At 42.6% G+C, this 23,129-nt stretch overlaps 3 protein-coding genes across 3 annotated transcripts; 1 reads left to right on the forward strand and 2 right to left on the reverse strand.

The window, feature by feature from the left end:
- Window positions 1-477: 477 nt before the first annotated feature.
- On the reverse strand, window positions 478-9,601 carry LOC310771719 (epidermal growth factor receptor kinase substrate 8-like protein 3; the record flags this gene model as incomplete). Its single annotated transcript, XM_083664262.1, has 18 exons — window positions 478-577; window positions 869-1,001; window positions 1,519-1,607; window positions 1,703-1,819; window positions 2,410-2,538; window positions 3,471-3,678; window positions 5,003-5,148; window positions 5,347-5,421; window positions 6,031-6,107; window positions 6,225-6,351; window positions 6,573-6,700; window positions 7,010-7,143; window positions 7,283-7,404; window positions 7,640-7,789; window positions 8,695-8,853; window positions 8,987-9,051; window positions 9,150-9,265; window positions 9,564-9,601. The coding sequence occupies 18 exons, from the start codon at window positions 9,599-9,601 to the stop codon at window positions 533-535; spliced, it is 2,058 nt and encodes a 685-aa protein (XP_083520388.1). The 3' UTR covers window positions 478-532.
- Window positions 9,602-11,003: 1,402 nt separating this feature from the next.
- Window positions 11,004-17,170, reverse strand: LOC310771718 (ATP synthase F(0) complex subunit B1, mitochondrial-like). The gene is made up of 7 exons (XM_083664261.1): window positions 17,056-17,170; window positions 16,403-16,439; window positions 15,981-16,126; window positions 13,994-14,157; window positions 13,241-13,366; window positions 11,787-11,966; window positions 11,004-11,260 (listed from the first exon to the last, which is right to left on the reverse strand). The coding sequence occupies exons 1-7, from the start codon at window positions 17,081-17,083 to the stop codon at window positions 11,183-11,185; spliced, it is 759 nt and encodes a 252-aa protein (XP_083520387.1). The 5' UTR covers window positions 17,084-17,170; the 3' UTR covers window positions 11,004-11,182.
- A 1,928-nt stretch (window positions 17,171-19,098) lies between these two features.
- LOC310771720 (uncharacterized protein) lies at window positions 19,099-22,852 on the forward strand (the record flags this gene model as incomplete). The annotated part of the gene is made up of 9 exons (XM_083664263.1): window positions 19,099-19,234; window positions 20,028-20,447; window positions 20,576-20,726; window positions 20,818-20,923; window positions 21,045-21,072; window positions 21,172-21,201; window positions 21,416-21,511; window positions 22,239-22,310; window positions 22,712-22,852. Coding segments are annotated over exons 2-9 (1,020 nt in total), but the record flags the coding sequence as incomplete, so codon positions are not given.
- Between the last annotated feature and the right edge of the window lie 277 nt (window positions 22,853-23,129).

The raw sequence follows: 23,129 nt of genomic DNA on the forward strand, positions 1-23,129 counted from the left end.
CAATAATGAAGACTACTTAGCAGTTCAGGTCATATCACAGTGCACGCCCCCTTTCTTTGAGGTTGTATAACCCATTCATTTTTAGGCCCGCCCCCTTTCACTGATGCTGTCTCCTCAGCCATTCACAGTTTCCCACGCTGCTTCCACTCAGGTGGCAATAATAACCAATCAGCCCAAGCTATTCCTCTCCTGCTGATCCAATCACCTAACCAGCATAGTATATCAGAGTCCATGTTTTACTCTGTTTGCGTACTGTATGTGCTGTGTGTCATTCTCAGTTGCTGATCATCATCACTGCAGCAGTTGTTTTCGCCCCACCTCCTCCCCTGACCACCACCATCTGACCACTCCTGAAGAATTCCCTCTGGGGGGATTTCCTATCCTATTCTTCACTGACGACGCCCTCTCATCATCTCAGGAGAGCGTCATCATCATCATATCATGGAGTCATACGCCAAAATTAATTTGTTGTATCATTAAAGCTTGTTAAACGTTCTACTAAGTCTCTCATTATTGAAACCGCATCGGGTCATCAGTAGCGGCCGTTGTACGGGCCGTATGCCTCTTCCGTGGCAAGCTGTAAGGAATAGGATAGGAATAAACATTACTGATGTCTGGCAGTGGCAATTGACCTTTTTCACAGCGGCAATTTTGTGTCTAAAAGGCAGGGCAAACACAGGTGCAAGACAAGTTCAACCAAAACATTAATGGGGGCTTCCAACATCCAATCCATTTATTTAGGTGTTCAAGTGCTGGGGCCCTCTTTTGGTTGCACCCTGTGTTTGGTGTTTACCCTGCGTTTTAGACACAAAATGGCTGCTGTGGAAAAAGGCCCATTTGATGCATCACATGTACAGTCATTACTCACTGCGATGGCTGACTTGATGGCCTGAAGCTGGAAGAAGACCTTGCTTCCTTCCTCTGGACACACGCTCCTCATCTCGTCCCTGTGCATGCCCAGTAGCAGCTTACCGGTCAGCACTCCCAGGGTGCGTACTGTCCTGTTCAACAAAAGCCATGAAACACATCCAACACCATTACACACAATACAGCATGAAGCCATATTTTACACAACAGAACTCCTGTCGTCCCCAGCTGTGTAGATCTCATTACAAGAGACCGTTGTTGTTATTCTTATTACTGTACTTGTTTACTGTTGTGTCAGCTAGATTTAGCTAGACATATTCTCTGTGAAGTCCTCTGAGACATGCTTGTGAATTAGGGCTATACAAATACACTTGACTTGACAGTTGTTTCTGATTACTGCACCTGCTTTGAATTTGCTTCTTCATGGCCCTAGCTGCACATAGATTTCTGTTGCTATATATGGAATATTGTATATATTGTCATATTTTATATATTGCTGTTTTTTGTGGTTATGTTTTGATTATTTGTACACAAATAATCAAAATCTTTCCCTCTTGGCCAAGTCATCACTGTAAATGGGAAATGGCTCTCAATCACCCGGCTACTAAATTACAACCTAATTACAATCATCTTGAATAATATTTCACTTACATTTTTGAGTAGCCTTTGTACTCCAGCCAGTTTTTCACATCTGCAGCTGTGGACGTCATATCGAGAGGCGCTGGGCTGCGTGTCTGCTGCTGTAAAGGTGGAGTGAGGAAAAGTCACTTGGTGAAATGCGTAGTAGAAGTAGCTAACCGCTAGGTCTGCAGAGCTGTGTGTGTCCTTAGCTCACCCGTGGGTCCTCCATGGGCTCAGCACCATTCATGGGCTCCAGGACGTTCTGAGGAACGTGACCTTCCTCATCACGGACGTTGCGAACCAGCCACCATTGCTTGGACTTATCTATCACCTGTGTGAAAACACACACACACACACACACACACACACACACACACACACACACACACACACACACAATAGGGCATAACTAATAGTGTACTTCTTCATGTGTACTGAGAACCAGTTTCAGGCGAATAAACTGCTCCATGCATGCTTGATCTGAATTCTCCCAGCAAATGTGTTTTGTTACAATTCAAAACATACAATAAACAGATTTTACTGTGATTTTATTTTAACACAGCAAGCAACCTTTGCGCATTTTTTTTTTATATTTTTTATTTTTCATTTTAAAAATTTCAGAACAATATACAGAAAGACAAACGCGCTCAGACACAGTAAAAGAAAAGAAAAAGAAAAACATACATATCGTCAAAATTCAATAACTACATCGTAATTACCAGCCGCATAAGGTGCTTATGTGCTTGTGAGAGATATTATGCCTGAAGTCCCACATAAGGCGACCGTGAGAAACTGGCCAGGCGTGCGAGTCACCTTTGCGCTATCATGCACAAATAATGTGATAGCACTGTTTAATGTGATAGCACTGTTTACCGGGATCGTTTTTTTGTGTTTGTATCGCGGCCATGTGTGTCACCTCACCGTTACCACATCCCCCTTCATGATGCTAAGCTCCCTGCTGTTCCGGGCCATGAAGTCGTAAATGACGCGCATGTACAGCAGAGACTCGCTGCGGCTGAAATGGAAGAGCACACACACACACACACGCATGCATGCACACGCACACACACACACACACATGGCAGTGTCAAGAAAGCACAGTCTGTAATGATTGCTGGGAATAAGGTTGTGTTTAACTACTGATGTGATGATAAAGCACAGAGCCATGGTGACTGCAGTGTCAGCATACTGCGTACCGTGCGGGTGGTGGTGCAGAACCCCATGGACTGTTCATCACCGGCTGTAAAAGGTGAACATTTCATTATTACTTGCTTTGTTATGGCAACAGTATCCTGTTCACCTTTGACCACAAGCGTCTTTGAGTCGTAGAAAAGCGCTATATAAAACCCATGTTTATTATTATTATTATTATTACCTTATGCAGCCCCGCCCACTTGACCCACTGTTTCAGGACTTCCTGTTCAAGACGCCGGCTTGTTTTTACCTGCTCAAACTAGTCTGTCACTCACCTGGTCAAACCTAGTTTGACTCACATTATGAGTCAGACTATAGGTTTATGAGTCACAGGAAGTGTAAATACAATCGGAACTTCCGATTGTATTTACACTTCCTGTTAGTCTCTCGAGCCAGACGGTCTCTTCTGCTTAATAAGGTGAATATTACACCCACATATCAGTTCCAAGCTACCGCTTTCATGCGAAGGACAGGTGGCGGGTGGGTTGAATCCATAATATCTCTGAAACTCACATTTAATGAGAGCCTTATGAATTGGGTATGGATATACAAACAATAGAGATAGAATAGATAGATAGAAATAAATAAATTAGAATAGAGATAAAACGGAAATAGTCCAACATTGTCACCATCATATGGTCAAGTTTGATTAGATGGTTAGCCTACTGGTTACTGTAACTGTAAGTACTTTTGTATTTCATGTCAATAAAGCACCCTGAATTGAATTTAGACTGTTAGAGGTCACTAACGCCACAATAATTGATCGTTGTGTCACTGGTTCTGTGTACCTCTTCAGGCTGCCGCTGCATGTCTCTGGGTGAGTAGCTCTGGCTTTCGCTCATTGGTCCATTCTGACGACCAGGTGGGAAGCGCTGGCTGTTGCTCCTGCTCATTGGACCACTCTGATGAGTGGGTGGGGCCGTGGGCGGGGCAGGCTGCCAACCATCATAGAATTCGGGGATGTATGGCGGGATATTATCTTCTGGCCATCTGGTCCTGGCAGGCCGGGTGGGAAAATGTCAGTGGAGTAAAAAAACGAAAAGGACTTTGACATTTGACTAATAAACAGGATTTGATGTTGTAATCCTTTGTGCCATAATCCAAGGTGAGCATTTATACAGAAAGCCCAATTCAGAAGTCAAAAGAACAATATACTAACCCACAGATGGTGACTATAAATGACGTCAGCCTACTAGGTCATAAATCTACAGGAGGATCAGAAAGGCAACACCCACCCATCATTGCAAAAATCAAATCCTTCCTCTCCTCCAGCGACCTTCAGAAAGTCATCATCATGCTCATTTTCTCACGACTGGACTATTGCAATTCCCTCTACTCTGGTCTTCCTGATAAAAACATCTACCCCCTCCAGCGCGTCCAAAATGCTGCTGCCAGGCTGGCCTCAGGGACCAGAATGAGGGACCACATCTCCCCAGTTCTTGTCTCTCTCCATTGGCTCCCAGTGAGGAAGAGAGTCATATTTAAGACGCTGATGAACGGTCTCGCCCCGGCCTACATTGAGGAACTCCTGGTCAAATCCGTCAGCTCCAGGTCCCTCAGATCAAATGACTAACTGTGCCTGAAGGTCCCGCGAGCCAAACTGGTGACAAGGGGTTACCGGGCTTTCGCAGTGATGGCACCGACACTGTGGAATAAGCTCCCTTTGAACATCAAGTCTGCCAACACCTTACACACTTTTAAGGCCTTGCTCAAAACCCACCTTTTCGCTCTAGATGATCACGGAGTTACTTTGCTGTTGTGTTGTGTGTCTGAGGTGTACTTATGTTCTCTGTCTGTCCGTCTGCCTGGTTCCCTGTCATCATTGTCCTGTCTATTCATTTCTTTTCTTTTTTTCCCTCGGGCTGCGCCCCGGACCAATGTGAAAGTTGGCTGAGGGGCGCAATATAAATGAAAATATCATATCATATCATATCACCTAATCTAAATGTTACAGAGTACCAGAGAGAACCAGACGATCCCGATACAGATTAGTACAGCTAAGTCGCTTCCACTACCCTGGACCTACACTACGGCTTTCCCCTAGTCCTGAACATTGCTCCACTGAACACTGCTGGCTTGGTACTAGCAGTTCAGAAACCAAATTGTATCAGAATCGTTGTTTTATTGTAGACATTTATCAGCCATGTAGGTACGCCCTCTTATACCAAGTTAGGAGTGTCTTGGACAGAGATAGCCGCACATACAAAAGAGCTAATTAGGGTACACAGAGGGAAGCCCAGGACGTCAGAAGGTAACAGGCGTCGCAGAGTGACTCGCATCATCATCACACTGTGTAAGGGTCACACTGAGTCCAGCGTACCTGGGGATGTTCCAGCAGTCTCCCAGAGACCTCCAGAGCTGGTCCTCCTCCGGGCGGACCACCTCAGTGAGCAGCAGCAGGGCCGGCTCCGTCAGCAGGGGGATGACCACCGTGGGGGGCAAGTCCGTGGGGTAGTGACGCACCATCTGTGGAGGAGTGGAGGAAGTCAATAAAGTGAGTGCCGCGCTGCACCGGAGAAAAATATGAGTGCATTTGATGTACGAGTAGTGCTGTTTCGAAATGCTTAAAACTATTAGATGCAGCCGAGTAAAAGGACAACAATGGCTTTCTGTAGAGGAGAATAGCTTGGACATGGCTGACAGTGTTGCAGAAGAGACACTCACCATGCCTAAGCTGGAGAAGAAGATGTGGACATAGTCAGGAGCACTGGGGTTGTTCAGTGCCCCCTTCAGGAAGCCCTGTCACAGCACAGAAACAAATGAGTCTCACAGCTGCTGCAATGACTATCTCACATTCCTATCAACACATTTGATAAGCAGCGATGATAAGCAGTGATTTCCAAAATCCACTGCCATAGGGAGGCAAAGTGACCGCCTACTTCCTGCTTCAGCACTGTACCAGAGATTTTCATCCGCCATTTATTTTCCCATAGACATTTCGTAAAATGCTTATAAAAATAGTTGTACTTTCGTCAAACCAAACGGTTCAGATATAGAATCGGGAGAGACCATAGAACAACATTTCACTGAGACCAAAACTTAAAAAAAACAATTTTCTTTAAATCCAAATTTCTTTTACGTGTGGGTCCCAGTGAAATGCCCTATGGTCTCTCCCGATTCTAAATATATCTGAACCGTTTGGTTTGAACAAGTAAAACTATTTTTATAAGCATTTTACAAAATGTCTATGGGAAAATAAATGGCGGATGAAAATCTCTGGTAGCCTACAGTGCTGAAGTAGGAAGTAGGCGGTCACTTTGCCTCTCTATGTAAAAAGTACGAACGACTGCGATCGCTTTGGGTCAACATTTCACTTTCATGACATTCGATTGTATTTGAAGTACATACCAGAAGATTGAAGCCATATTTGATTTTCTGAAGACAGGAGACATATTCGTCCCAAGGTGGCAGACTGACAGCTGGTGCTGCGGAGAGACAAGGGGCAAACTGTCAAATAGCACAGATATACACACAGATATATGCTATGTCAGTCCCATTATGAATGTAATTTTCTAGTAATTAAACTGGGTAAAGTATGTTACCATTTTTCTTTGCACTTTTCTTTTTGTTCTTATTGCTCTTTCCCTTTTTTGGTGCAGATGCCTTCACTGCAGAGGACACTTTGCTCATGAAGATCTCCATATCATTTAGAACATGGTTGAAAATGTCCTGTCAAAAAGGAATATAAGCACAGCATTTTGTATAAATAACAAAATATGACTGATTCAACACATAGTGGTATGTAAGAATTCCATCTAAATAGGAGCTACAGTAATCTGATGCATGTTTCTTTTAGATTGTGATGAGACAGACAACTGGACAACACCTATGATCCTTTATTACTAATATAATCCACTTATAATTGATGTAAATAGTTGAAGGGAGCTGACCGTGTTCCTATCAAACTCTGAATATTCCGGTGATGGAAGAACCTCTTGGCTATGCTGTGATCCGTTAAACTCAGGATGGTGCAGTGGTTCTTCTTGTGGAGTGTAGCCCCGCGGGGGAAACATATTCTCTAATTGGCACAAAAAGACAAATATCACTTCAGGAAGAGTGGACACACAAATTAAAATGATGCACCGAAGACAGATTATTTATTGGTAAACCCATCTGACAGGCCGATCGGTGTCACTAGTGGAGAACCGGCATAACAGTAACAGTTGAGATTATTAAAACAAAAACAAACAAAAATAAATTACCACTCATTTGTGAGTTTCTCTCCCTTACTTTGGGTGGTTATGATGGAAATTATGAACTACATTTGTGGTGCTATAAAAATAAACATTATTTTCCCGGCATTATCTGGCATTAGAGCAAGCTGTACCTGGTTCTCTGTTGTTCCACTGCGGGGGCGGGTGGTCTGGTGGAGGAGGAGTTCTGTCCGGCTGCAGAGCACGAGGCCCGGGCTGCCTGAAGCTTCCTGGAGCATGCTGGCCTATGATGTTCTCCAGATGACTCCTGAGAACAACAATGACAAACAACTGATGAATTTCATACTTTGTATCGCTTTGATGTACATAATTGTCTTACCTCTGCGTGTCTTTATGCGTGTTTGGACTGGGATTCATGTGCTGTGACCATGTTTGTGACATTGTACCTGATGTCAGACTGGTTTCTGTGTGGTTCCACCTCAAACTGGCCTCTGCGTGGTGGTCCCACATCGGCTCCTTGACCTTTGCTTTGGACTGCGTTGTCTAGATCACTCCTGACGTGCTCTGCCTGGTGAAACACGACTGCTTTAGATCAGAATCAGCAAAAATAAAATCAGCAAAATATCCATATGGTTGTGAAATGCTGACAGTGGTTCAAAATCCTCGATTTCGGAAAATGGGGTGCATATTGCTACATACTTCGGCATGAGTAACTAACTCTTGAACTCTTTTACTCTCTTCCCTCTCTGGAAAGTCAGCAAATCGTGGAGGTCAGAGGAGGGTTCTGGTGAAACGTGACTCACCCCGAGCTCCTCACACTGGAACATGTAGACGTGGGGGCTGCGTTTGTTGCGGTCCTGCAGAGTGATGGTCAGCAGAGAGTTGTAAGCGCAGCTGTCCAACACGGCCGTGGTTTGCAGGATGCAGCTCAGAGGGAGCGACTCCAGCTCTGCCTGAAGATAGAATCATAATATGATTCAATATTATTGAGCAGGAAGAGGGTTATGATGAGCTCAGGTTTATTACAGAGAATGCACACGGTTTTCCATTACTGAAGTGAAGCAGAACTTTCAGATGAAGAATCACATCTGTAGGTTTTAAGATGAGCGATGTTTCTAGGCCATGTTCACATTACAGGCAAATCCGATTTGCTGATAGAGTCATTAATCATCATTATCTTGATTGGTTTCCCAAATCTGATTTGAGAGTCTGCCACAAATCTGATTTTCAAGTCGGATCTGTGTGTCCGCACTGAAGTCACATCAGTCGAAAGCAGATTGGAAACTACCTCCATATGTGGTTTGGGACAACAAGTGACACAAATCAGACTTGGAGCGTCCAGACTCATAAAACCAATCTGGATAAAGTCATTAATAGATCACTAAAGTTCACAAATCAGATTTGGCCTCCTAGTCTGAACATGGCCTAAGTCTCATCCCAAGTGTGAGGGTAGTGTATACAGTTAAAGACAGTAGTGATTTGATTTTAAAGTACAATGTCTACACTGTGGGCAAGGAGGCCACAGGGTGCTGTCTGCTGATTGTATACGTTTTTGTTTTTGTGATGTTGTAAATGATTATTGTTTGTTCTGATGATGTTTATGCTGTGGTGTTTTTAATACCAATACATGAATAAAAAATTGACTGGGTAAAAATATAGTAGTGGTTGTGTAACTTCATCATGCATCACATTCACACATCTGTTTAACTGCAAGCACACCGGCTGTTCAATATTCTCCAACTCCTGCGCTTCCTCATCTGAAGGCTTCAGTTATTCGGGCCTAAAGTGCAAGTCATCAGTCTTAACGCAGACCTGCTGACAACTGGTGAAATCACGCGGGGAAAAAATCTCTCCAAACCTGGGTCTCGATATCTTTGAGCTGGAGATAGCCTCCCTGAACCTCCATGATCATCTCCTGGGGCCAAAGGCGGCCTTTGGCATCCAGCCTCTTCAGCTTGGCCAGACAGTCGTCCAGGTTCCCCACCTCCTGGCCATCCAGCTCGCAGGTAAACAGGTGCTACAGGGGAGTCAGTGTGGAGAGAAATCATGGGGAAAGAAGGTTGGAGGTTGGACTGCAGTAATCTGCGTGCCTTCTTCCCGGCACAGATTTTTATAATCATTTACTCTGTGAAGGAGGAAATTACCCTTACCTCCACTCTGCAGTGAAAGTTGTCGGATTGCTTGTTCAGTGTTTCAGAATAGTCCTTTCTCTGCACTGATACAATGGAATATTTTCTGGTTACAAAAATGGCAAATACAGTTTGGGCTCACAAAGAAAAAGAAACTATAGGATGGTGCCTGAACAGAACGTACTGTATATGGATTTTCCACTGGGCCTTGACGGGGTGTTTCTCTGCACTGGGGAGGTCTTTACATCGTCCTGCAGGAAGCCCCGCCTCTGCTGGGGGAGGTCCTCTTGTGAGAAACCCCTAACGCATCATAAAACGTCACGTATGAAATGAGAAAGTGAGGTGAATTGATAGGGTGTTGCCAGCTTGGGCATCTTACATATCAATAAAACCAGTCGTCATCAGTGACACAGCGATTTGAAGATAAGGTTAGATGGTTAAACTCAAATCAGCTCAGCTGTATCGGCTACATTAACACGCCACTGCAGTGTTTTTATATCATGAGAGGGCGTGTACAGTAAGAATCTTTCATTAATGTCCAAAGCTTTGCCCAGATCACTAGGCTACCACAGAAAGTGACATGGATACTGATACTGACCTTGGGGAAATTGGGGAATAAGAAAATGGTTTTTCCATATGTCCATACATTTTCAAACTGTAATGTCTGTGATCTGCGGAAATAAAAAATCATTATTACTTTTTACTAGGAAACTAGGAAAGTTTTGATTGAGAAGCATCACCGCCGGGAAGCCACTCCAAACAAACCTAACAACAAAGATCTACCTTACAGCAGAGCTCTGTTAACAGATGGCTGCTTAAACACACACACACACACGCACACGCACACGCGCACACACACACACACACACACACACACACACACACACACACACACACACACACACACACACACACACACACACACACACACACACACACACACACACACACACACACAAACACACACACACACACACACACCACTTAAAAAGGAGTGGTGTCAAGTCAGGAGAGAATCTCTCAGTGGATGTGGTAAAAGATCTTGGCAGCTGAAATCCATATGTAAATGCAACGCTACATAATCAAACTAATTGGACTACATGTTTGTTTTTTATAGAACACATTGGGTGATTGCTCAAAGAAAATGTATGGTCTAAGTAAAATAAAATAAAATGAATCATGCTCAAGCTGTTTAGAATAGTATTCCTAGTTAACGCACACATCTGAAATCCTGCTGACACTTTAGTTTCTTCTTGTCCAACACAGCAATTATCTGTCAGGATTTATGAATAAGTTGACGATTGACAATGTTTCATTTCATTTTAGATTCAAGGTTAAACTTCAAAATGTCACATACCTTTTGGAAGGAATCTAGCCTAATGGATGAGTTTTCCCATCAACACTTTCTGCAATAGCAAATGTTTGTGCTTAGCAGGATATAAGGCCGCCATCATTCAGGATGTATTCAAGCTCCTTCAACTATAACCTATAATCCAGACAATATCACCATCACATGCTTCGTTCATCCAGTTATTACCTGTCAGCGTTAGCTCGGCTTTGATGTCACTGCTCCACTGGTTCATACAGATTTTGTATCAAGAGCGTTCATGGCAGAAAACATCCGTTCCCTCCGCTGCTTAAGAGAGAAACTGTTTCGACTTCCTGCTCAAAGACAGCAGGGTCAAAGTGCAACAGGTCAACAGGAGTGACGATCGATCAGGAGGGCGTTTCACGACAGGTATTCAACCTATGATGGAGGAAAGCTGGCTCCTTATGAGTCCAAAGGTTTCGATTTGACTCGCTGTGTGTGCGGCCAGATGACCAAAGGTCTTAGGATCTTACATGCTTCACTAAATTCTGTTATCTAGCTCAAGCTTTATCTATCGTCATAAAGTGGTGACGGTTATGTACACTCCCCATACACAAAACATAACTTCACTGAGAGAGGAATATAGAAGCAAACTTGTTTGAACCAGGTTGTTCAATTGAAAATAAACAAAAAGTAACGATACTTCAAAAAATTCAACACACTAGCCGATTAGTGAATAAGCAAACCATTTATTTTAGCATGAGCTGACGTGTATATACACACCCATCATATTATACAGAGACCATCTTTAAGAGGAAATACATTTATTCTGTCAATAAAAGTCGGCGCCTCATCTTCAGACAATGAGTTGGGGTTTAAGATGAGCCTTCTCTGAAGACTGGACAGTTTTAGGCTGTGGCCTTGGCCTGAGTGGCCTTAGCCAGAGCCTTCAGGTCTGTGATGCACTTGGCGATGCTCTCCTTCTCCTGAAAGAAAACAGACAGAAAGCATGAGGCCTGTGGAGTCACACCTTAGGTTGAACTACAGAAAAAGAAGAATAATGTCATGAGTCACAAATGTAATTCATGTAAAAGGTCAACAAGATTTTTAAGTGCTTCAAAATACATTATTATAATTCTATCACACTTGTAATTTTTTATACAGTACTATCATTTATCATTGTGAACGTAGCTATTTTGAAAGTCTAAATATGATTCAAAACTTGAATTATCGGTAATAACTAATAATATGGTTTATCATTCTGTAGAATAGGCATGAATTTATTCAAATGGATATTTTGGAATTAAACGGCGTCATGTATATCAGAATATCTCAGATGGACATACCAGTATGTCATCTATGGAAAATGAAGGACACTGGTCTCTTTTTGACTCAGTAACTACCTCTAGTGGTCAAATGTTCAATAAAAACAGCAATATCACACGTATAGTGAAATAATGTCCTAAATTCAGCTGCTTGCGACAATCTCATAAAAAGGAGTCCAGGACCGACCTGCTGGGGGGTGATGCTGCCCACGACGCTCTTCTCCACCCAGTTGACCATGTGCTCCTGCTCCATGCGGCGGTGGAGGTTCTGCAGGGCGATCTGGTAGTCCAGGCGCTTCTTCACCTCGTTGGTCACCATGTGTATCCTCTCCCTGTGGTTGGTCTCCAGCAGCACGGACACATTGTTCTGAGAGAGAAAGACCACTTTATGGAAGTCTTTGTAACCACGCTACCTACAAGAGGCCACCATGTCAATTATTATCCCTCTTTTAAAATGGGCTTTTCTGTGACAGTCACACGATGTGACTGCAGAGATTTGAATTTGACAAGAGTGGCTAGTGACAAAGCTCACAAGTGACTCTGTATCATTGTAACGCTAGATGCAGTAGCTCCTTAACTTTTTCCCACTAATTTTGCCAAGTTTTTTATTTTATTTTCTTGGAACCAAACTGTAAACTGTTCTTAAATGCACTCTCTCTTGCCTTTATTAATTAGTATTTTATTTGTGTGCTTATATTCCATTTGTATGTTTTCCTGCTGAATTGATTAAACTGCTAAATTTTCAAATGGCCCTTGTAATGCAGATACCGGCTGCATGGATCAGCAAATGCAGTGAAACACCAGGTGTCGGTCCAGGCAGGACTAGAATTAGCCCAGGATGTCCGTTAAGTCATAATACAGATTGGTATCAGTCTTCAGATGTAATGCTTATTAGGGCAGTCAGAGAAAATTACTGATCTGTTCCAGATGGGATACAATTCACTGCATTTTGCATGGTGATAAATTACCTCTTTGCTACATGTTTCATAGTTTTTATCAACTACAGGGCACCATCACTAGGTGGGATGTGTCAGAGAAAGAGATCACGTCTGTCTATGTTGCTGCAATTCCTACTGCTTGCCAATTGAACTCAATGGAGATTTTAGATGACTTAAGGCTGCATTCACACAGGATCAGATGATGTGGCGATTAGCACATGGTGGTGTCAACTTGAAGAGCGATACTCCCTACAACGCCAAATGATGGCACGGTGATTAATGTCTCTATTCTATTTTCACAACAGCTCCATAAACAGTGGAATGCTACAATGCTACATGGTAAATCAATTTCTGCTTCCCGGGGGCGTTTTCCGGTCTGATCGCTGGCTACCTGATTGGCCACCGCAGCGTGACGTCGGGTTGCGTTTCTGTTGATTCGGTTTCAACTTTTCAGCGCAGGACCACTGCGGTTTCTTTTCGGCATCCCCTGCGGCGACCACCACCACCACTAAATGCACTAGTACCCCCATTAATATTAATGGGAGGGCTGGCGTTTTCACCAAATTGCCTGATCCTGTGTGAATGCAGCCTAACTCCCAACTTTTTACTTCCTGTGGAGCTGTTCAGTCTCAGAGCAGAAGAGTAATGGGCAACAGTGAAGAGTGTCAAACAGTAAAGAAATGGAAAGGTCACTGCTGCTTACCCTCTTGGCGTCAAAGAGAGTTGATCTTCCCTCTGCTCTCCACTGTTCCTTCTTCTCATTCTCAACTGCCAGAGCCAGGCTGCTCGTGGCCAAGTCCTTTATCTCCTGTGCCTTGGCCACTTTCTCCTACACACACACACACACACACACACACACACACACACACACACACACACACACACACAAACACACACACACACACAATGAGTGTCTGATCACAGTATTCGACAGAATCTGCTTCATACCCAGGAACTGTGATGAACCTCCATAGAGAGGCAAAGTGAACGTCACTTCCTGCTTCAGCACTGTACCAGAGATTTTCTTCCACAATTTATTTTCCCATAGACATTTCATAAAATGCTTATAAAAATAGTTTTACTTGGTCAAACCAAACGGTTCAGCTATATTTAGAATCGGGAGAGATCATAGAACATTTCACTCAGACCAAAACTTTAAAAAACAACATCGAAAAAATATTTTCTTTAAACCCGCATTTTTTTACGTTTTGGTCCGAGTGAAATGTTATGCGATCTCTCCTGTTTCTAAATATATCCGAACCGTTTGGTTTGACCAAGTAAAACTCTTTTTATACGCGTTTACGAAATGGGAAAATAAATGGCAGATGAAAATCTCTGGTAGTGCTGAAGCAGGAAGTGGCGTTCACTTTGGCTCTCCATTGTGCCAAAAAAGATGCACCATCCAGAGAGATGCACAAGATAGAAAAACAAATCCACATGGTTAGTAGCTTATTACCTCATTCAGTTTGTCAGCGAAAGCTGCAACATCAGGACCAAATTTCTTGATCCCGTAGATAATGCAAGCGCCTATAGAGGCAGCAGCCAAGGTCTCGTGGTTGATGATGTAGATCTCCTTGGACAGGAAGTAGACAAGGAGGCCAGTCCCCAGCATGTAGGGTCCTAGTGTGAATAATAAGCGTGAGATTTATCCTTTGCAAGTCATGCAACTAATTAGTAGTAGTAAGTCGTAGTAGTATTCAAAGATAGTTGTAGTTGGGAAATAGAGAGAGAGAACGAGAATCAAGGAAACACAGCAGCAACAAATCTTGAGTTATGATTCTAAATCAACACACAAGTGTGGCTTTACCTTTTGGCACAGACATGTTCTACCAAAGTTATAATGGAATATTTTATATTTAAAAAAATTGTCAGACCACATGCATTATGGTTTGGTCACAGTTTGAGTTATCAGAACAGAAATTACTCTCATATGTTTATGATAGGATGTACTTTTGACTGACTGTCTCAGATGGAGCAGACCTTAATTATAATATAAGCACAGGCCCTCTTAACACATTGACTGCCAGACGTTTTTTTTTGCTGTAGATAGCTTCTGCCAAGCCGTTTTTTGAGGATTATGGCTCATTTTATAAGAGCCGAGGATTCGTTTCAGCTTGGAGTTTGTGAACATACAATATCTCAAAAGTACTAATAGAATGTGTACTTTCTCTGTCTAAAAGAGTTAGTTTGTAGAGTTAGTAGTTATGTAAGCATTAGCAGTTGAATACAGCATGGTTTTAGCGTGAAAAAGAATATTCAGAGATAAACGGCTTTTTGTGAAATTGGATGGAACTGTCACTTTAACCATTCATTTTTGGCTCTCTCTCTCTCTCTCTCCCTCCCCCTCTCGCTCTCTCTCTCTCTCTCCCTCCCTCTCGCTCTCCCTCCCTCTCTCTCTCTCTCTCTCTCTCTCTCTCTCTCTCTCCCTCCCTCTCGAGTTGCTTCAACTCCGCCCTCCGTGGGCGGACAAGCTTGTCACCAGTCAGTGCTTTGCTGCTCTCCTGTGCCTGTCTGCACAGCCGCTGTTTGAGGAAGTCGGGATGGACTCACTCGTTTGGAGTTTTGGTTGAGAGAAGCTTTTGCGATTCTGGTCATATTTATGCTGCGTGTTTCAAAGTGTGTTCGTCCACCTGTAATCTATCACCCGATCATAGTAGATCGGCTGAATCTATTATGTAAATTTGCAATCCCGCATCGCCAGCAATCAGCGCGAAAAGGAGAATGGCTGGGCTGAGAATGGCTTGACAAGTTAAAAAAATGCTTTCCTTCCTCTAGCAAGGAGAGCACTGTTGCCACTTAGTGGGTCGGTGGAATGGGTTGTAAACGTTCGGTGGCTCCAATAATTATATAAGAGATGTAAAAGGCTTAGATGCACAACCCACCGTCAAAAAAAAAAAATCGATGCCAAAAACGTGTAAACACGTTGTTGGCAGGGAACAGCTGGATTCTGAAAACGTGTTCATACGTTGTTGGCAGTGAATGAGTTAAACTTACTGTTAATTTTTTTTTCAAGATTTATTTTATTTTTCGTACAGTTGCTCATTCGTTGACAATACAGATCCATAAACATCTCTGCTTGAGCACACGCACATTGCGTAAAATAAAACAAGACAAACCAAACAAAATAAACAAATAAATCCCAACCCCATCCCTCCCCCCACCCATCTCCCTTGTATGACTTACTGTTAATGTTCAGTTGACATCCTTTCCTGATTGCACTATGGTCGCAAATGCTTATTTGAAATTAATTACACTTGGCTGTTTCTGATCGATTTGTTTTTGAGAGGAGAGAAGACAGCGTAAAATGGTGAATTTTTTGTTCATAAAATTGTGCTCACGCAGGCATTTATAGATTTAAACCCACTATATTTCATTTAAATATTTTTGAACAGCCATGAAGTAATTCTAAGTGGTAATACCTGCTTTTGGTTGAGCCTACTGACCTGTGGCCCCAGTTTTGGGGTAGAGTATCTGGAACAGCTCCTCTGGGATGATGCCATAACGAACTTTGCCTCCTGTCTCTGGCAGAGGGGGGACTGGGGCCAGACTCTGGGAAGATGTGTGGAGGGAACGGGATGCCTGCACCAGGCTATGAAGAACAAAAACCATGGAGTCAAAGCTTTCATAGGTATTCATAATATTCCTATGATGTCACGTACATTTCCTACCAATATGACACTTTTGTCATTTGATTGTAATCACCTGTTAATGTATAATCATCTGTTATTTTCCTACCAAGATGGCCAGGTGGTGAAGAATATTATGAATAGTCCTAATATGATTAACGATTGTTATTATTTCATATCCTATTGTTGGTCACAAATAAGCAACTCCACAAGATAGGTGACCCAACCATGACACATACCCAGCTCCAAGTGGACCACTGCCCTTCAGCGAATTGGCTGAAAACAAAACAACAGACAGTTAAACACATTTAATGCCAATGACATGATAAAAGCCAATTAAAAAATATGTAGCTAAAAATTTTGGGAACTTTAGCATAACGTTAGCTTCCACTGAAAGCAGTCTGGTGACAGTTTAGCAGACGTCAAGTAAATAAAACACTTGTGCAATCAATGTAGTTAGTGTTTACAAGAAAACGTGCGGTGCATAGCTGTCAAAGAGGTGACATTTGCAGGCGTGCAGCAGTGCTAGCTCGCAGCTAATGTTGATGCCAATGTAACGTTAGCTTCGGCTTTGCTAACGTTCGCTAATGTCACCCTCTCTCGAATTACTGGCATGGTTACAAATACAAACACATCTACCAAGCAACTGTTTGCTGACATTATCAATTAAACCTAACTTAGGTGCAACAGCTTTCAGAATGGAGCGGATACCTATAGCTAGCTTGCCATTCTAGCAACCAACAGCTAGCATTAGCATGTCACCCATTCAATGTGCGGCCTTCACTTTACCCTTCAACATTCATTCAGTTACAACTTCTATTCCGTTTCTTGTCAGTTCAATAACGACGCTTAGTTGTGCCTTCAGGATCTCAAGAGCTTCATTGTTGCATACCTGAAACGATAATAAGCCGGGACAGCATGTTTGGGGGATGAATCTTGCTACACCGGGCACCCTGGTTTCGGCTACTAGCCTTTTCGTGCCCTTCTGCAAAAGAGCCACAAGGATGGCAGGCGGAGTCACAGGAAATCCTTGTGAAGCAACGCGAGAAGAGCGCGTTTAAAGGAAGTTTCCACTAGATGGCACTGTTCACAAAGATACAGTGGATGAATTAATTATGACTTGCTTGTAGTGGTTCTCAAAGTGGGGTCTCCAGCGAAAAAGCTATTAATAAAAAATTCGTACAAAAACAATAGGGCATTCGCATCACTCGGGCCTTCATTTAATCATTAGATTAGATTGGTCTAGTTGACTATAACGTTGACTACACGGAGGAAAACCCCCTGAGTAACCCACGTGACAGACACAAAGCACCGCAATGCATGACGGGAAAGTATAATTATACAATCTCGAACCAAATAAAACTGACTTTGATCATAAATCATATTAATTCTATATGGTCAGCTTTATGATATTGTGACGGTGTGTTGATGTACATAATTGTGAGTCCAGTTAATTGGCTGACACCGTCTGACAGACGTGCATGTGTGTGAGTGACCCCTCTGTGTCTGGCGTGTACAACTCATACTTACCTGGCAGGGGAGACACCATGATCAAGAAGGTGGTTCACCTTTGGCGAGGCTCAGCCATTGCACTTGCGGCTGTGCTGACCCGAATGAATTCCCCAAATGTGGGAATCTCAACTGCATAATTTGTGGTAGTGGGGGACTGCGTTCGCGCTCTCCCCTGATATTCATGTGAAAAAAAAACTTTGAAAGTCTAGCTCAAAAGTCATTTAAATGCAATGCGACTTTATAGTTGGTGAATGTAGTGCTTACATATGGCCAGAGACACAGGTAGTGTTTGGTTTATATATGATGTGGTGATGAAGATGCCTGCAAATACACGCAAACAGGTTGAATGTACGCAGCAATACAAGGAAGGGGCATCTTTCTGATTGCACAATCCACATCTCAATTCTCTCAAAGCTTTAAAATCCGGGATTTCTTTCTCCTCCTTTGTGATTGGTAGCAATATTTTAATAAGGGGAACCAATAAGGCTTTTACTGGGATTCACCTCATCAGTGCACTCCATGAAAATATCTGTGTCCTTATTTTGTATGTTCTCAAACACAAATCTCCTCTGTCATGTGCTCACCACTTGGGGGAGCAATTCACTTACTATTACATTTCTTCAAGTGAGCGCCTAGCCTGGTAACCAGTCCCAATTAAGCCTTCATTATGGTCGAAGGGGTGGTTATTTTTTGTTTTTGTTTTATTGCTTAATTTCTGGTATGGTTTTTAAGGTGTCTGTTAGTTTGTTTTTTTACGAAGTGTAAGGTTTTGTTTTACTACTACTAGGCCTATCTTTTAAGTTTGAGAACCACTGGCCTAATTGACTGAATTTGACACTTTATACTCAGTCTCAGATTCAGTGTTTTAGGTTACTTAATCTTATCAGTGCATATTGCTTTTGTGAAAGCTGTTATTATATCAAATCAGTGTTATAATCAGCTTAATACCAAACCATGTATGTACACACACACACACACACACACACACACACACACACACACACACACACACACACACACACACACACACACACACACACACACACACACACACACACACACACACACACACACAATCACCACCACCACCACCACCAACGAAATTAAACAGAGCAGTTGCTCATGCTGAGCAAGTCTCTGAGACATGCTTGTGATAAATGTCTATTATAACAAACTTGAACTATACCTTAAAAATAGAAATTAAAATGCTGAAATAAGAATTCAAACTTCAAAGAGACAACCAATACTGTGTAAGTTTTAGTCTCCCCATGTGATCGGGTTTAAACCCAAAACTACAGAGGCAATTGGCTGGGTCTGCCTGTAATCTTGTGGCCCACCCGTGTATGGCATCAGTTGAATGCGGGTGGCTGGTGAGATAGAGGAACATATGACGTTGTGCCTCTCTCTTCACTTCCTGTTCAAATGTGCTTCACAGAAACTGCTACATGTGAAACACAGAGAAGCTACCAGACACAGTTTCAGATGAGAAAGCAGATGGATGGCTTCTAAACTTAACCACTCACGAGGACCTTTTCCCAGTGAATGACATGGCTTAGCGGGTAGGTGCTACTACTTAATATGCTTATTCAACTGCAGCTTCTTCTTCTTCTGCTGCTTCTTCCTGCATAATCTTGCACATTTTCCTTCCAAAGCCACAATCAACAGATCACTGTTGTGCTATTCAACGTTAACAGAGTTTTCTAACAAAAATACAATCGTAACCACTAAAACTGCACCACTACTCCACTAGTACTATACTAGTAGTAGTACTAGGAGTGATACTAGCACTGCTACGTCTAATAGTGCTACTATTGCTGCAATGGATTGATTAAATGCACAGTTGAGCAAGACAGAGCATCCTAGCAATCCTAAAAACACATTGCTTTGTAAAGGCGTTTGTTTATATTTTATTTTATTTTTATAGTTTTTAACATGCATCTTATTTTAAGTTATGAAAACTGCTTAAATATTCTTGGAGCACAAGCAGCTCCCAAGAACAATCGATATACTGTATATCCGATGACAGCATTTGAGAAATACAAATGTGTACCTATAGTGGACATAAATATGTTTCTATGAATACTTTCTCTATCACTCTAACAGTTTGAAGGTTAAGCAACCCGAGCTTTCCATTTAGACTTTGAGAAACTTACTAAATGAGAATATTGATCACATTTGACCTTCAGATGTACCTTATGAGCCAACATACTGTGTGAATGCAATACATCTAAATCCTATTTTCAACTACACGTGATGTTCATTTTGAATATATCGGTAAATTGTATTTGTTTACATACATGTTCCATTATGATAAATAATTGTAATACATCTTCACACACAACACGACCATAGGCTTGAGGCGCCAGAAGAGCCACCATGGAGACCCTGGACTTTGACGAAATATTAGAGAAACGAGCAGAGAAACGTGAACACCTGCGAGGACGCAACAATGTCACTTCCTGTCGGAGCCCTACGAGGGACTTTGATACCAAACTGATAAAGAACATCCAACAGCAAAAGAGACACCTGGAGCTTCTCAAGAGGAGATCAATGAGCCCGGACCGAGCCTGTTTAAAGTCTGTGAAGGCAGGATACCGCTCTCCGAAGAGAAACCCCTTGGGAAAGACATTTTCATTGAAGCATCATGGCACAATCACCGAGTCAGAGACAGTGCATACAGATATCCAGATGAACCTGATCACTAATGGACACCCAATGAAGAAATTGACTCCAAACAACAACATAGAAAATGACCCAAACATCAGTAAATGGGTAAAAACCCATAACCTCTCAACTTAACATACTACAATCTATATGGGGGCTTTGACAATTCTATAATTTGAGCCCAATAGGGAAGGGAATGATCTTCTCTCATCTTCTCTCTCCTTGTATCTCCTCAGGCTTTGTTGTGGTCAGAACCAGTAACATTGATCAGGCAAGAGAAAAACCAGGCAAGGAAACAAGAAGGGACATCTACCTCCAGACCAGGGATGAAGGAGCCAACCCAGCAGAAGGTGAAAGCCATGGGAAAAAGAGAGAACAGAATAAATGGTAAAATATTCGCCGGTTGCAGATCGTTTTTGTCAGAGGAATTTTCCCTGATTCACACTTTCAACATTGCTTTTCTCTCTCTCTCTCAAAGGCCAAAAGATGAGCATCAAAACATTCACTCAAACTGAAAACGTCTCTGTCCAAACGGGAAACATTCCCCAGAAAAAGAGGCTGCGAGATGCCAGTGTGCAGACAGAGTGAGTGCCACTTCGTTCTCTCTCTCTCTCTCAAAAAACCTCAGTCATTAAATCTCAGATTTCATATCAGAAGCAGATGTGCTCAGTGTCTCTACTCCTAAAGCACGGCTCTTCTTTACAGGTCTGGCTTCGTCACTGTCAAGGAATCAGTGAGTTTCAACCAGTTGCCTTTTTCATTTGGGTTCTTATATATAACAAGACTCAGCAAATAAGATAACCTTTCTTGTCTCTCATCTCTCACATAACAGGATGTTCAACGACTAGCTGACTATTTGCAGGTAAACCATTTCAATTCCATCTTGAGTTGTGTTCTGTGTGTGCCAAGGAAGGAAAATGCTTTACTAAATTCACCCAATGCATGAAATAACTGACGTTCTAACCATCAGTTGAGTATAATGTCAGGTTTAAACCATGCTGATGTCAGGCTAAAACCTTCATAGAAGATGCTGACTGACTCGAGATTCATTGAAGTTGCCCCTCCTTGTCTGTCAGGAGGCTCTGTGGCGAGAGGAGGCCGTGAAGAAGAAGCTGGTTGCCGTCCAGGACAACGCTTCCACCCTGCTGCACTCCTCTAACAAAATATGGACGGTAAGGATCTTCCTTCTGCATCCTAGAGAAGCATATTTATGCATCTTTCATATTTCTGTTTTCACAATAAGATCATGTTTTTTGCATCCTGCATCGTCCCTCGATGTCGTCTCTTTGCGTACGATTGGAAAAACAGTGCATCGCATTGTAAGTAGCTGTCATTCATTGTGCGTCTGTTTTCTGCCTCAAAAGGCCTGTGGTTTGCAGCTTCCTGTCTCTGCTCTATATACTGCAAAGGAAGAGTGCAAGCTGTCACTCTCAGACAGGAAGGGCGTGTCAGTCAGCAGATATATAGGTGTTGTGTGTCCTCCTCGTTAAGCTTCTGTTTTAGTCTCTTTTGGCCCCCACCATATATGAATGGTGGGGGAAGAGGAAATATCCCCCTTTTTGCAGGAGATCTTAATTTAAATTCTGCACGCTTTTCATCCAGGAAAACTGTTTCCAACTCAGGTCTGTTACCATTAGTCAACTCTTTATACTGTATGTTACTGGCCATGCTTTGCCCTATAATAGTGTTTGTACCAGTATAGTATTCTGACATCGTGGTCTTACTTTAGATTCACTGATGCAGCAAGTTCCCTTGGTGCACCCCGGTGGGTGCAGACAGACGGTGAACACACACACATGCTGTCTGTCACACACAGCATGCGGTCTGTCAGCCATTACGTTTCTCCCTCTGCAGGTTGAAGCGTGTGACAGCCACTCACTTCCTTTCTCACCCACACAGGCTCGCTACACCGAAGACCTGCTGAGAAACCAGATCCAGGCTCTAGAGGCACAGCTGCAAGTCTGCCTGCAGGTAAGAATAGCATCAGTCTGCAGCTATAGCAGCAGCCCATCTCGATGTGAATAACTAGCTCACCAAAGAAATCCAAAATGTATTCTTTTGATTGATTTTTTATTTTTTATGAAGTAAATCCACTCATGTATAGCTAACCCAGTATCTACAATATTAACAAACTAACATTATTAAATAATGTTAAATAAATAATATAATATTGTTAAAATGTGCTACATATGTACTTGGGGGGGGGGGGGGGACAAAGGGAAAAGAAGTAGCTCGCGACTAGTTATATTTTTTGTAAGTAGCTTCTCGTCCTAAAAAAAGTTTGGGCAGTGCACCCCTGGTGGAGGTTATAAGTATCTTAATCCCTCGAGTATTTCTAGGTTGAACCAGGTGGTGTTGTGTTCTTCTTCCAGAAGTTTAACAAGGATGGCGTGAAGAAACGGGTGCTACAGATGGAGAAGCAGAAACTGGTGTATGAGGAGACGGCCTTGGCTGCTCTACAGAAAGCCACAGAGGAGAAGAGTGAGGCCCTCAGCCAGGCCGCAACCCTCCAGGTACACTCCACTTTCACATTCCGTTTGAACACTTGTGCACTGCATTGTAATTGACAAAAATGAAGAAGGGGAAAAAAACAAACATAATCTTGTCATTTGACAAAGTGAAAACAATCAACATCAAGTTCAGTAATTGAATTGGCTTTGCTGGTGTTATATTTGCAGCTAAGATATCAAAGTGGCATGTTTTAGTTCAGTGGTTCTCAAACTTCTTTGCCTTCAGTACCCCCTTTCCCTGATTTCTGAATCCATGTACCCCCTTTACCCGACTACAAAA

Source organism: Poromitra crassiceps, assembly GCF_964638095.1.
Source record: "Poromitra crassiceps genome assembly, contig: HAP1_SCAFFOLD_1097, whole genome shotgun sequence".
In the NCBI taxonomy this organism is placed as follows: Eukaryota; Metazoa; Chordata; class Actinopteri; order Beryciformes; family Melamphaidae; genus Poromitra; species Poromitra crassiceps.